The sequence below is a fragment of the Macaca thibetana genome, chromosome 8 (assembly GCF_024542745.1).
Source record: "Macaca thibetana thibetana isolate TM-01 chromosome 8, ASM2454274v1, whole genome shotgun sequence".
NCBI lineage: Eukaryota > Metazoa > Chordata > Mammalia > Primates > Cercopithecidae > Macaca > Macaca thibetana.
In genome coordinates, this window is record NC_065585.1 from 120,307,113 (window position 1) to 120,320,931 (window position 13,819).

General features: G+C 47.2%; 2 protein-coding genes across 3 annotated transcripts in view; one reads left to right on the forward strand and one right to left on the reverse strand.

Annotated features, from left to right (window-relative positions):
• Positions 1-13,819, reverse strand: part of R3HCC1 (R3H domain and coiled-coil containing 1) — a 222,898-nt gene that overhangs the window by 49,102 nt on the left and 159,977 nt on the right. The window lies entirely within an intron of this gene.
• TNFRSF10A (TNF receptor superfamily member 10a) overlaps positions 9,165-13,819 on the forward strand; it is a 36,390-nt gene continuing 31,735 nt past the window's right edge. For both annotated transcript variants that reach the window (XM_050801435.1, XM_050801436.1), the window contains exon 1: positions 9,165-9,875. In XM_050801435.1, coding sequence (XP_050657392.1) covers positions 9,570-9,875 — 306 coding nt within the window. In that variant the 5' untranslated portion in view covers positions 9,165-9,569. The remainder of the gene's footprint in view (positions 9,876-13,819) is intronic.

Here is a 13,819-nt window from a genome sequence, read left to right on the forward strand (position 1 = left end):
AGGTCAGGAGATCGAGACCATCCTGGATAACACGGTGAAACTCCATCTCTACTAAAAATACAAAAAATTAGCTGGGCGTGGTGGTGGGCGCCTATAGTCCCAGCTACTCGGGAGGCTGAGGCAGGAGAATGGCATGAACCTGAGAGGTGGAGCTTTCAGTGAGTGGAGATCACACCACTGCACTCCAGTCTGGGCAACAGAGCAAGACTCCATCGAAAAAAAAAAAAAAAAAGTTTATTTTGCCAAAGCTGAAGATGTGCACCCATGAAACAGACTCAGGAAGGCCTGATGACATGTGCCCAAAGTGGTCAGGGCACAGCTTGGTTTTACACATTTTAGGGAGACATGAGATATCCATGGATATATGTAAGAAGTACATTGATTTGGTCTGGAAAGGTAGGACAAGTTGAAGCAAAGGCAGGAAAACTCAAAGTGGAAAAGGGATGTATTAGGGTTCTCTTAGAGGGACAGAACTAATAGGATATATATAAAGAGGAGTTTACTAAGTATTAACTTACACGATCACAAGTCCCACAATAGGCTGTATGCAAGCTGAGGAGCAAGGAGAGTCAGTCCGAGTCCCAAAACTGAAGAACTTGGAGTCTGATGTTCATGTTCAAGGGCAGGAAGCATCCAGCACAGGAGAAAGATGTAGGCTGGGAGGCTAGGCCCATCTCTCCTGCTCATGTTTTTCCGACTGCTTTATATTGGCTGGCTGCTGATCAGATTGTGCCCCCCAGATTAAGGGTGGATCTGCCTTCAGCAGCCCACTGACTCAAATGTTAATCTTTTTTGGCAACACCCACACAGACACACCAGGATGAATACTTTGTATCCTTCAATACAATCAACTGGACACCCAGTATTAACCATCACAGGGGGCTTCCAGGTCACAGATAGGTGGGAGACAAACAGTTGCATTATTCTGAGTTTCCAATTAGCCTTTCCAAAGGAGACAATCAGATATGCATTTTACCTCAGTAAGCAGAGGGATAACTTTGAATAGGATGGGAGGCAGGTTCTGCCCTAAGCAGTTCCCAGCTTGAATTTTCACTTTAGCTTGGTGATTTGGGGGGGCCCAAGATATCTTCCTTTCACAAAGGATAGCCAGAAATGTGGAATTGACTTTGGAAGTGGGTAACAGGCATAGGTTGAAACAGTTTTGAGGGCCAGAAGAAGACAGGAAGATGTGGGAAAGTTTGTAACTTCCTAGAGACTTGTTGAATAGCTTTGACCAAAATGCTGATAGTGATACATGGATAATGAAGTCCAGGCAAAGGTGGTCTCAGATGGAGATGAGAAACTTGATGAGAACTGGAGTAAAGGTCACTCTTGCTATGCAAAGAGACTGGCGTCATTTTGCCACTGCCCTAGAGATTTGTGAAACTTTGAACTTGAGAGTCATGATTTAGGGTATCTGGATGAAGAAATTTCCAAGTGGCAAAGCGTTCAAGAAGAAGTAGAGCACAGAAGTTTGGGAAATTTGCAGACTGACATTTCAATAGAAAAGAAAATCTCATTTTCTGAGAAGAAATTCAAGCTGGCTGCAGGAAGTTGCATAAGTAATGAGGAGCCAAATGTTAATCACCAAGACCATGGGGAAAATGTCTTTATGTGTGCAGGGCGTATCAGAGGTCTTCACGGCAGCCTCTCCCATCACAGACCTGGAGGTCTAGGAGGAAAAATTGGTTTCCTGGACCAGGCCCAGGGTCCCCCTGCTGTTTGCAGCCTTGGGACTTGGTGCCCTGCATCCCAGCCACTCCAGCCATGGCTAAAGGGGGCCAATGTACAGCATGAGTCATGGCTTCAGAGGGTGCAAGCCCCAAGCCTTGCCAGCTTCCACATGGTGTTGGTACTGCAGGTGTGCAGAAGACAAGAATTGAGGTTTGGAAACCTCTGCCTAGATTTCAGAGGATGTATGGAAATGCCTGGACGTCCAGGCAGAAGTGTGTTGCAGGGTGGAGTCCTCATGGAGAACCTCTGCTAGGGCAGTGCAGAAGGGAAATGTGGGGTCAGAGCTCCCATACAGAATAGGGGAACTGCATAGTGAATACATGAGAAGAGGGCCACCATCCTTCAGACCCCAGAATGGTAGATCCACCGACAGCTTGCACTGTGCATCTGGAAAAGCCACAGACACTCAACACCAGCCTGTGAAAGCAACCAGAACAAGGGGGTGTACCTTGCAAAGCCACAGGGGCAGAACTGCCCAAGGCCATGGGAACCCACCTCTTGCATCAGCATGACCTGGATGTGAGACATTGAGTCAAAGGAGATAATTTTGAAACTTTAAGGTTTAATGACAGCCCTATTGGATTTTGGACTTGCATGGGGCCTGTGGCCCCTTTGTTTTGGCCAATGTCTCCCATTTGGAATGGGTATATTTACTAAATGCCTATACCCCCATGTACTTAGGAAGTAACTAGCTAGCTTTTAATTTTACAGGCTCATAGGTAGAAGGAACTTGCTTTGTTCCAGATGAGACTTTGGACTTGGACTTCTGATTTAATGCTGAAATGAGTTAAGACTGTTGCCAGGGCATGATTATGTTTTGAAATGTGAGGACATGAAATTTGGAAGGGGCCAGTAGAATGATATGGTTTAGCTGTGTCCCCACCCAAATCTCATCTTGATTTGTAGTGAGAGGTAGTTTAATCACGGGGGTGGTTACCCTCATGCTGTTCTCATGATGGTGAGTTCTCATGAGATCTGATGGTTTATACAGGGCTTTTCCCCCTCTTTGCTCTGCACTTCTCCTTGCCTACTGCCATGTAAGATGTGCCTTTGCGGCTGGGTGTAGTGGCTCACGCCTGTGATCCCAGCACTTTGGGAGGATGAGGTGGGCGAATCACAAGGTTGGGAGATCGAGACCATCCTGGCTAACACGGTATAAATCCTCTTTACTAAAAATACAAAAAATAAGCCAGGCATGGTGGCAGGTACCTGTAATCCCAGCTACTTGGGAGGCTAAGGCAGGAGAATGGTGAACCCAGGAGGTGGAGCTTACAGTGAGCTGAGATCGTGCCACTGCGCTCCAGACTGGGTGACAGAGCAAGACTCTGTCTAAAAAAAAGAAAAAAAAAAAAAAAAAAAAAAAAAAGGATGTGCATGTGCCTCTCCTTTGCCTTCTGCCATGATTGCGAGGTCTCCTCAGCCATGTGGAACTGTGAGTCAATTAAACCTCTTTCCTTTATAAATTACCCCATCTTGGGTATGTCTTTATTAGCAGCATGAGAACAGACTAATGCAAATGGTTTAGCACCATCCCCATGGTGATAAGTGAGTTCTTGCTCAGTTAGTTCATGCAAGATCTAGTTGTTTCAAAGGGTATAGCATCTATCTCCTTTCTCTCTTGCTCTACTCTCACCATAAAATGTGCCTGCTCTCACTTCACCTTCCCCCATGAATAAAACCTCCCTAAGGCTGCACCAGAAGCCAAGTAGATGCCAGTGCTATGCTTGTACAGTCTGCAGAACTATGAGCTAATTAAACCGTTCCTTATAAATTACCCATATAGCAATGCAAATATGGCCAAACACAAGTGGTTATGAGATCTGTATCAAAAATCATTTGACCATATTTGTGAGGGTTTAATTTTGAGCACTCTATATGATTCCATTGGTCTATATGTCTGTCTTTCTGCCAGTAGCACACTACTTTGATTCTTATAGCTTGTGGTTAAGGTTTTTTTTTTTTTTTTGAGACGGAGTCTCGCTCTGTCACCCAGGCTGGAGTGCAGTGGCCGGATCTCAGCTCACTGCAAGCTCCGCCTCCTGGGTTTGCGCCATTCTCCTGCCTCAGCCTCCTGAGTAGCTGGGACTACAGGCGCCCACCACCTCGCCCGGCTAGTTTTTTATATTTTTTTAGTAGAGACGGTGTTTCACCGGGTTAGCCAGGATGATCTCAATCTCCTGACCTCGTGATCTGCCCATCTCGGCCTCCCAAAGTGCTGGGATTACAGGCTTGAGCCACCTCGCCCGGCCTGTGGTTAAGTTTTGAAAACAGGAAGTATGAATCCTCCGGCTTTGTTCTTCTTTTTCAAGGTTGTTTTGGCTGCTTAGAGTTCTTGAGATTCCATGTAAATTTTAGGATGGATCTTTCTATGTCTGCAAAAATACATCATTGGGATTTTGATCATGATCACATTGAATCTGTAGATTGCTTTGAGTAGTGTTGGCATCTTAATATTAAGTCTTCCAATCCATGAACACAGACTGTCCTTCCATTTATTGATGTTTTCTTTAATTTCTTTCAGGAACATTTTGTAGTTTTCAGTGTACAAGTTATTTGCCTTGTTGATGAAGTCTATTCCTAAGCATTTTTTTCATACCTTTGTAAATGGAATTGCTTTCTTTTCAGATTGTTTATTGTTGGTGAATAGAAAAGGAACTGATTTTTGTGTATTGATTTTTTTCTGCAACTTTTTCCAAATTTGTTTATTCATTCTAGAAGATTTTTGTGAAATCTTCAGGGTTTTCTATGTATAAGATCATGGCATCTGCAAACAGATAATTTTATGTCTTCCTTTCAAATCTGAATGAGCATGTTTCTCTTTCTGGCATAATTGCTCTAAGACTTCTTGTACTATTTTGAATAGAAGTGGTGAAAGTAGGCATCCATGTCTTGATCCTAATCTTAGACAAAAATCTTTTAGTCTTTCATCCTTATGTTAGTTTCATTTTTCAAATTTTTTTTATTATGTCTATATAGTTTCCTTCTTTTTTTTTTTTTTTTTTTTTTTTTTTTTTTGAGACGGAGTCTAGCTCTGTCACCCAGGCTGGAGTGCAGTGGCCGGATCTCAGCTCACTGCAAGCTCCGCCTCCCGGGTTCACGCCATTCTCCTGCCTCAGCCTCCCGAGTAGCTGGGACTACAGGCGCCTGCCACCTCGCCCGGGTAAGTTTTTTTTTGTATTTTTAGTAGAGACGGGGTTTCACTGTGTTAGCCAGGATGGTCTCGATCTCCTGACCTCGTGATCCGCCCGTCTCGGCCTCCCAAAGTGCTGGGATTACAGGCTTGAGCCACCGCGCCCGGCCTATATAGTTTCCTTCTATTCCTAGTATGTTGAGTATTTTCATCATAAGACAGTATTGAATTCTGTCAAATGCTTTTTCTGCATCAATTGAGATGAGTAGGGGCAACAAGGAGACCTTGTCTATGCTAAAAAAAAAAAAAAAAAAAAAAAAAAGGCCGAGCATGGTGGCACACCTATAGTCCCAACTCCTGGGGAAACTGAGGTAGGAGGATTGCCTGAGCCCAGGAGGTGCAGGCTGCAATGAGCTATGATCAAGCCTTTGCACTCCAGCCTGGGCAACAAAGTGAAATGCTGTCTCAAAAACAAAAACAAACAAACAAAAAGAGATGAGGATTATGTGGTTTCTGTCCTTCATTCTGTTAATGTGCTGTATTACTTTGATTTTCATATGTTGAACCATGTCAGCATTCCGGCAATAAATCTCATTTGATTATGGTGTATAATCCGTTTTTGTTTGTTTGTGTTTTCTGAGATGGATTCTCACTCTTGTTGCCCAGGCTGGAGTGCAGTGGCACAATCTCAGTTCACTGCAACCTCCCCCTCCCAGGTTCAAGTGATTCTCCTGCCTCAGCCTCCTCAGTAGCTGGGATTACAGGCACCCGCCACCAAGCCCGGCTAATTTTCTTTTTTTTTTTTTTTTGAGATGTAGTTTCACTCCTGTTGCCCAGGCTGGAGTGCAATGGCGCGATCTTGGCCACCACAACCTCCGCCTCCTGGGTTCAAGTGATTCTCCTGCTTCAGCCTCCCGTGTAGCTAGGATTACAGGTGCGTGACACCGGGCCCAGTTAATTTTGTATTTTTAGTAGAGATGGGGTTTCTCCATGTTGGTCAGGCTGATCTCGAACTCCTGACCTCAGGTGATCCGCCAGCCTTGGCCTCTCAAAGTGCTGGGATTACAGGTGTGAGCCACTGCCCTCGGCCTAATTTTTGTATTTTCAGTAGAGGTGGGGTTTTGCCATGTTGGCTAGGCTGGTCTTGAACTCCTGACCTCAGGTGATCCACCTGCCTCAGCCTCCCAAAGTGCTGGGATTATAGGCGTGAGCCACCATGCCCGACCGGTGTATAACTTTTTAAAAAATGTTTGATTCAGAGTCAGGCATGGAGGCTCACATCTATAATCTCAGCACTTTGGGAGGCCAAGGCAGGTGGATTGCTTGAGTCCAAGAGTTTGAGACTAGCCTGGGCAACATAGCAAGACTCCATTTCTACAAAAAAACAAGAAATTAGCTAGGCATGGTGACATGCAGCTGTAGTCCCAGTAACTTGGGAGGCTGAGGCAAGGGGATAACTTGAGCCCAGGAGTTCAAGGCTGAAGTGAGCTATGATCAAACCACTGCTCTCCAGCGTGGTGACAGAGCAAGACTGTCTTTAATAAGTAAATAATAAATAAAAATCGATGAATGTTAGATTTAGTTTGTTATTATTTTGTTGAAGATTTTTGCAGCAAAATGTATAAGGGATATTGGTCTGTAGTTTTCTTTCTTGTGGTATCTTTGCCTGACTTTGGTGTAAGGACAGTGTTGGCTTCACAGAATATTTAGGAAGAGTTCCCTCCTTTTCACATCTTTGAGAAAATTTGCTGTTGATTTTTCTTTTTTTCTTTTCTTTTCTTTTTTTTTCTTTTTTGAGACAGAGTCCCTCTCTGTCGCCAGGCTGGAGTGCAATGGTGCAATCTCTGCTCACTGCAACCTCCGCCTGCTGGGTTCAAGCGATTCTCCTGACTTAGCCTCCCGAGTTGCTGGGACTATAGGCATGCACCACCACACCCAGCTAATTTTTGTATTTTTAGTAGAAACGGGGTTTCACCATGTTGGCCAGGATGGTCTGGATCTCCTGACATTGTGATCTGCCCACCTCGGCCTCTTAAAGTGCTGGAACTACAGGCGTGAGCCACCGTGCCCAGCCAATTTTTCTTTAAATATTTGGCCGGACACAACTCTGGTCCAGGGAAGTTTTTGATTGTTGATTCAATCTCCTTCCAGTTATGTCTGTTCTCATCTTCTGTTTCTTATCAGTACTGGTAGGTTGTGTGTTTCTACAAATTTGTTCATTTTAGCTAGATAATTGTGTTTTTTGGCATACAGTTTTTCATAGTACTGTCTTCTAACCCTTTTTATTGCTATAGAATCAGTAATAATGTCCCACTTTTATTTCTGATTTTAGTAATTTGAGGATTTTAATTTTTTAATAAATTAAGTCGAAGATTTCTCCATTTTGTTAATCTTTTCAAAGAATCAACTTTTGGGCTTATTTTCTTTACTGTTTTTGTATTCTCTTTTTTAAAATAATCTCTCCTCTATTTTTTAAAATTTCCTTTGTTCCGCTACCTTGGATTTAGTTTATTCTTCCTTTGCTAGTTTCTTAATGTGTACATTGTTTATTTTAGATCTTTTTTCCTCTTTGATATAAGCATTTACCATGATAACATGTCCTCTTAGCACTGCTTTTACTGCATCCCGGAAGTTTTAGTATGTTGTGGTTTTTGCTTCACTTATCTCCAGATCTTTTCTAATTTCTCATATGAGATCCTCTTTGACTCGTTGGTTATTTAAAAGCTTGATTTCTACATGTGTGAGTTTACTCTTTTCCTTCTGATGTTGATTTCTAGTGTCATATTGTGATCAGAAGTTTTAATTTCAGTTATTTTAAATTTATAAAGAATTACTCTGTGGTCTAACTTATGGTTTATCCTGGAGAATATTCCATGTATCTTTGAGAAAAATTGAATGCTTCTGTTTGTGGTGAACTGTTTTTTATGTCTTTTAGTTTCCATTAGTATATAGTGATGTCCAAGTACTCTACGTCCTTATTTATCTTCATTCTGATAGTTCTATTTTTGAAAGTGAGACAATTGAAGTCTCCAACTATTATTACAGTAGTGTAAATTTCTCCCTTCAATTCTGTTTATTTCCTGTATTATGAACATGATGGATTGGATAAAAGGAATTGAGTGAAACAGAACTTTTAGTGGGAGGTTTTATTTTTATCTGACTAGCAGTTAGGGAGTGTTTACTGTGTCCTGTAGCTATTGGTGTCAAAGGATAAAATTTCTTTTTCTTTTCTTTTTTTTTTTTTAGACGGAGAGTCCCTCTGTTGCTCAGGCTGGAGTGCAGTGGCTCGATCTCTGCTCACTGCAACTTCCACCTCCTGGGTTCAAGCAGTTCTCCTGCCTCAGCCTCCTGAGTGGCTGGGATTACAGGCATGCGCCACCATGCCCGGCCAATTTGGTTTCTTTTGTATTTTTAGTAGAGACAGGGTTTAAGCATGCTGGTCAGGCTGGTCTCAAACTCCTGACCTCGTGATCCGCCCACATTGGCCTCCCAAAGTGCTGGGATTACAGGTGTGAGCCACCGCGCCCGGCCGAAAAGAAAGTCTTTTCAACAAATAGTACCGGAACTCGGTAAAATATGGAGAAAAATGAATATCAATCAGCGTCCCCTTTCTCTTACCCACTCCTCAGCCCCAAGGTCGCCCTGGGAACCCTTCGCAGGCAGGACCGTGACTCGCCTGGCTTTCGGGAGGCTGATTTTCCGCTCCCTGGGCCCGCGAAGCGCTGGGTGCGGAGGAACTGCTGTAAAGGACCTGCCTCCACGTGGGACTGCCGCCAAGTCGCATCCCTGTCATGCACCAGGTAGCTCCCCATGGTTTAAGAACTCTCAAGAGTCTTTAACAGGTTAGGAAAATCCAGAGGAAAGGCAGAATTGGGTCCCTCGGGCTTGCCTGACACCAGGGACAGTGGAGTTGAGGTGACATTTCACTGGCATGGAAACCTGAGACCAATAGCAGGATGCGCCGGGCTCGGTAGCTCACGCTTGTAATCCCAGCACTTTGGGTGGCCAAGGAGGGCGGATCACGAGGTCAGGAGTTCGAGACCAGCCTGCCCAAAACAGTGAAACCTCGTCTCTACTAAAAATACAAAACTTAGCTGGGCGTGGTGGCGGGCGCCTGTAATCCCAGTTACTCAGGAGGCTGAGGCAGGAAAATCGCTTGAACCCGGGTGGCGGAGGTTGCAGTGAGCCGAGATCGGGCCACTGCACTCCAGCTAGGCGACAGAGCTAGACTCCATTAAAAAAAAAAAAAAAAAAAAAAAAAAAAACGCAGGATGAATCACTCGCCCGGTAGTGACGGAAGAGGCCGTAGAAGCCTCTTAGAGGCCAGATTCCGCGGTGGCGGCCTCTGTGCCCTTCATTCCGCTACCCATCCGTCCACCGAGTGCCTGCTAGTAGCCGGGAATCCGGCCACGGAGAGACTGAGGTCGACTCCCGACCGAGAAGCCTTGCGCTGGGACCAGTCGTTTTGACAGTAGCAAAACGACTCCGAATGCAGCAGCATCCACGCGGCGGCCGTGTTTGAGGAACAGAAGCTGAGGGCGGCGAGGGCAGCGAGGGCGGTCACAGAGGAAGGAAGTTCAGGGTTGGCCAACAGGAGCCGCAGGTGCCCCGAAAAGGGGGCGGGGTCAGGGGTGCCCTGAACTCCGAATGCGAACTTCTGTCTTATCACAGCCAAGCACGCTGCTTCTTAGATTGACCTGGCAGGATGGCGCCACCACCAGCTGGAGTAAAGCTGGGCGCGTTCCTGGCAGTGACTCCGAATCCGGGGAGCGCAGCGAGTGGGACAGAGGCAGCCACAGCCACACCCAGCAAAGTGTGGGGCTCTTCCGCGGGGAGGATTGAACCGCGGGGCGGGGGCCGAGGAGCGCTCCCTACCTCTATGGGACAGCAGGGACCCAGTGCCCAGGCCCGGGCAGGGCGCGTCGTAGGACCCAGGTCGGCGCAGGGAGCCAGCCCTGGGCTCCGGGTCCACAAGACCCTCAAGTTTGTCGTCGTCGGGGTCCTGCTGCAGGTGAGTCCCCATCGCGGTCCTGCCTGGAGAAAAGCGCGCCTGGCACCGGGAGGGGGCAGGGAGAGAGGGGGACACGGCGGGGGTGCCTGGCCCTGGTCACTTGTGGCGGGGCATGTCCGGGCAGAGGAGTCCGTCGTCGAAGTCCGAGGAAGAGCGGGGTCCCCGGGGCCAGGCAGGAGCGGCCGGGGCCTGGAGGGAGCAGAGCCCCCTCCCGCAAGAGTCTGGGTCCGGGGACTCCACCACGTTGGCCGCTGCCTAGCGCGGCTCCCTGCTCCCCACACTTCAAGATGTATCGGGACGTTTCAGAATCGATAGAGCTCAAGTGTGTAAACTTCCAAGCCACCTCCGAGCCACACCGGCTGCGTGAATGGGGAGCACCATTCTCCTCCCCACTCCCTCATTCCCTCCCCACCCCCATCCTTCTTTTCTCTCTCTCTCTCTTTTTTTTTTTTTGAAACGGAGTCTCGCTCTGTCGCCCAGGCTGGAGTGCGTTGGCGCGATCTCGGCTCACTGCAACCTCCGCCTTCCGGGTTCAAGCGATTCTCCTGCCTCAGCCTCCCGAGGAGCTGGGACTACAGACGCCCGCCACCACGCCCGGCTAATTTTTTGTGTTTTTGGTAGAGACGGGGTTTCACCGTGTTAGCCAAATCCGCCCGCCTCGGCCTCCCAAAGTGCTGGGATTACAGGCGTGAGCCACCGCGCCGGGCCCTCCATCCTTCTTTTCTTAGACAAATCGGTTAAACACGCAGCCCGGCAGAAAAAGTAACTTTCTCTCCGCTGCTTGTTTCTTCCGTTTCGAGTCCAGTAAGCACACCGGCAGCAGTTTCCTGCCAGCCACTTTCTTGCACATCAACAGGTACAGGGCAGTGAATTGACCACCAGGCAGGCAGCCAAGACCGGGGCACGCCCTTCCTTCAGGAGGCAGCGTTTCCTGTGAAAGCAATCACTCAGTCTGGAAAAATGCCAATACCTTCAGTTCTCTTTCAAGTTCATTAAGTCTCTATCAATTGTTCTCTTTCAGATTCCTTCTATGTTAAGGAAAAACAAAACAAAAGCCAAATTACCTCAAAGATAAACCAGTCTTACAAGTGTCGGTAAATTTTAAGTGTTTTTGTTTAACAAACTAAACAAAATCCAGGAAACCAATAGCATTTTGTAATCTCCAAATAATTACAGAATTTATGTTTTAAACATCAGTTTATATTAGGTGGAACCCACGGTTGATGCTTATTTTTAATACGCTTATTAAATGGCTTTCTTTTTGACAGGCTAGTGCGATTCCAGGTGGATGTAGGGCTCACCTGTGTAGACAAGGTCAAACATCTGAATTTGGTGGTTTTGGAAATGTGACAGTGCGTTTGTGTGGCTATAAAAAAATACTTGAGGCTGGATAATTTATAAAGAGGTTTATTTGACACATGATTCTGCAGGCTGTACAAGAAGCATGACACCAGCATCTGCTTCTGGTGAGGCCTCAGGAAACTTCCACTGGTGGTGAAGGGGAAGGACAGCTGGATTCTGCCCATCAGGGAAGGGGGTGGGGAGGATGGCAGGGGGAGGGGGATGATTTCTGAAAGGGGAGCGGGAGGGGCCAGGTTCATCCTAACAGCCAGCTCTCATGGAAACTAAGAGTGACAACTCCTGGGGGAATGTGGGAGGGGGCAGGTATGGCACCAAGCCTTTCATGAGGGATCCACCCCAAACCCCAACAGGCCCCACCAGCTACATTGGGGTTCAGATTTCAACATGAGACCTGGCAGGGACAAAGGACCCATAGCAGACACCAAGGCCTTCTTCCATCCCACAGGACCCTCTCATCCCACCATCCATCAGCCTTCTTCCTGTGCATTTATAGGTACTTTAGCTTTTAAAAATTCTGACTGAACAACAAATCACATCAGATGTTTTCTATCAGTCCATGCATGTATCTCATTTTCTTTAACAGCATCATAATATTTAGTGCATGGGTGAAACACATGGGGTGAACCACAGTTGATTTTAATCTTCCATCCTATGGGCAATTGTTAACATTATGTCCTGCCTTTGTTTTTACTAATTCCAGCAGCATTGTAGTGAGAACCCTGGTATGTATCATATGTCCATGTGTCAATATTCTCTGGAGTATCGGGCAGCCCTTTAAAAGAGGAATTCTTGGGTCAATGAGCTCATTAATTTAGAATTTTGTTTGGATAGTGCTAAATTGTCCTTCGGGAGAAGATTGTACCAATGTTACTCTCACACCAAGAATACACAAGCGTGCCCGTGTCCCTGCACCCTTACTACGTGGAACTTCCATTCTTTGCTACTCTTAAGAGGTAAAAAATGATAGACCTCAATGTTTGTATTTTTTTATTTCAGTGTTATTAGAGATTTTCAAGGATCCAGGAGTTTTTTGAGACTGGGAGTAGATGACCTAGAGCTAATCTTCCAGATTAGACTGCTGGGGAAGGAGCAGGGAAGACCGCAGTCGCACCTCTGCCCTTGGGAAACCGAGGTCAGCCGGGGCCAGTCCCTGCCACCCGCCATGCCTGTGAATAGAGATAAGGTCTCTGTCCTCAGGCTGTCAGGATGACATCAGATGAGCCTGGAGCTGAGCTCAGTTGCTGACCCCAGGTCCTGGCTCTGTCAGTGCTAGGCTGGCCCAATCTCTGTGCCAGGTCCTTCCACCTCGCCTCTCTCTTTATCAAAGTAGGAAATGAGAAATTCTGAAGGCTCAGAAGCTTAGACACTCAGGCTGTCAAAGAGCCCAGAGACTGGAGGCTGAAGATGGCCAGAGTTGTCCGTGCTCCTCTTCAGCTCTGTGACTCTGGTGTGGCCCAGCTCCTTCCTGTAAAATAAGACAGAGATAAAAGTCTGCAAAGGCCCTGTATAAACTGCAGTGCACTGTATTGGCAGTGGACTGTGTGACTCTGCTGTGGCCCCAGCTCCTTCCTACAAAATAGGCAGATATAAAAGTCTGCAGAGGCCCTGTGTAAACCACAGTGGTCTGTGTTGGCAGATGTGTGTTGTCATGTAGGAGGACAAATCACGCTCTCAGGGCTGGTGTCACTCACTCAGGACTCTGGATCCCCAGGGCACCTGTCCTCCACCCAGCAGAGGCTGCACCTGCTGCTACCTGCACCTCAGCACGGGCTCCCTGAGCTTGGGGCAGAAGGTTCTAAGGAATGGGGTGGGGTGCCATGGGGAGGGGACGTGGAGGAACAGAGGAGCCAGACTTCAAGTGAGGACAAAGATGGCACTGCAGGGCCACAGCCTGGTTTACCTGCCATGTTTCCTTCCAGTTTTCCTTCTAGTGGGCGCCCGGCACTGGTTGCAGTTTGAAGAGTGAGCAGGAGAGGTCTCCATCCACGTGGCTGCAGATGGCTGCTCACTCAGCCCCTACTGAGAGGCCACAGTCCCAGTTCTGATCCTTGTCCTGTATCCAGGAGTGGCAGGGCAGCGAGGCTCCAGCTTTCAGGGACGGGGACAGTGGGGACAGTGCCATGCTCCGAGCCTGTGCTGTTGGACAGTTGGTGTCCTGCTCCCAGCCAGATACTGCACATCTTCATTCAGGGTATTTTCCTAACCTAAGGGAGATGGGGCTTATTGCTCTCTTTTTGTCTGGGGAGAAAATGAGATTTAAGAGGAGGAAGTCCCCAGCATTTGGGACCTGGCCTGCTTGATAGTAGCAGCTGCCTGTTGGTCTGGGAAGGGGCTCTTCTGGATTCTCAGGCAGGTATCTGTGATAATGGGGAAAGGAGAAGGGGTTTGCTTTGTAGGGAAGAGCAGGGTGCACTCAGCACCTCAGACACCCACCTGTGGCCAGGAGGGGATGTGAATCATCACATTTTACAGATGAGGGGACCACAGCTCAGAGGGGGAAAGTGTGTGCAGCTCAGAGGTGGAAAGTGTGTGCACTTGGCCGTAGGCAAGTCTGTCCAGGGCACTGGTAGGAATGAGAGAAA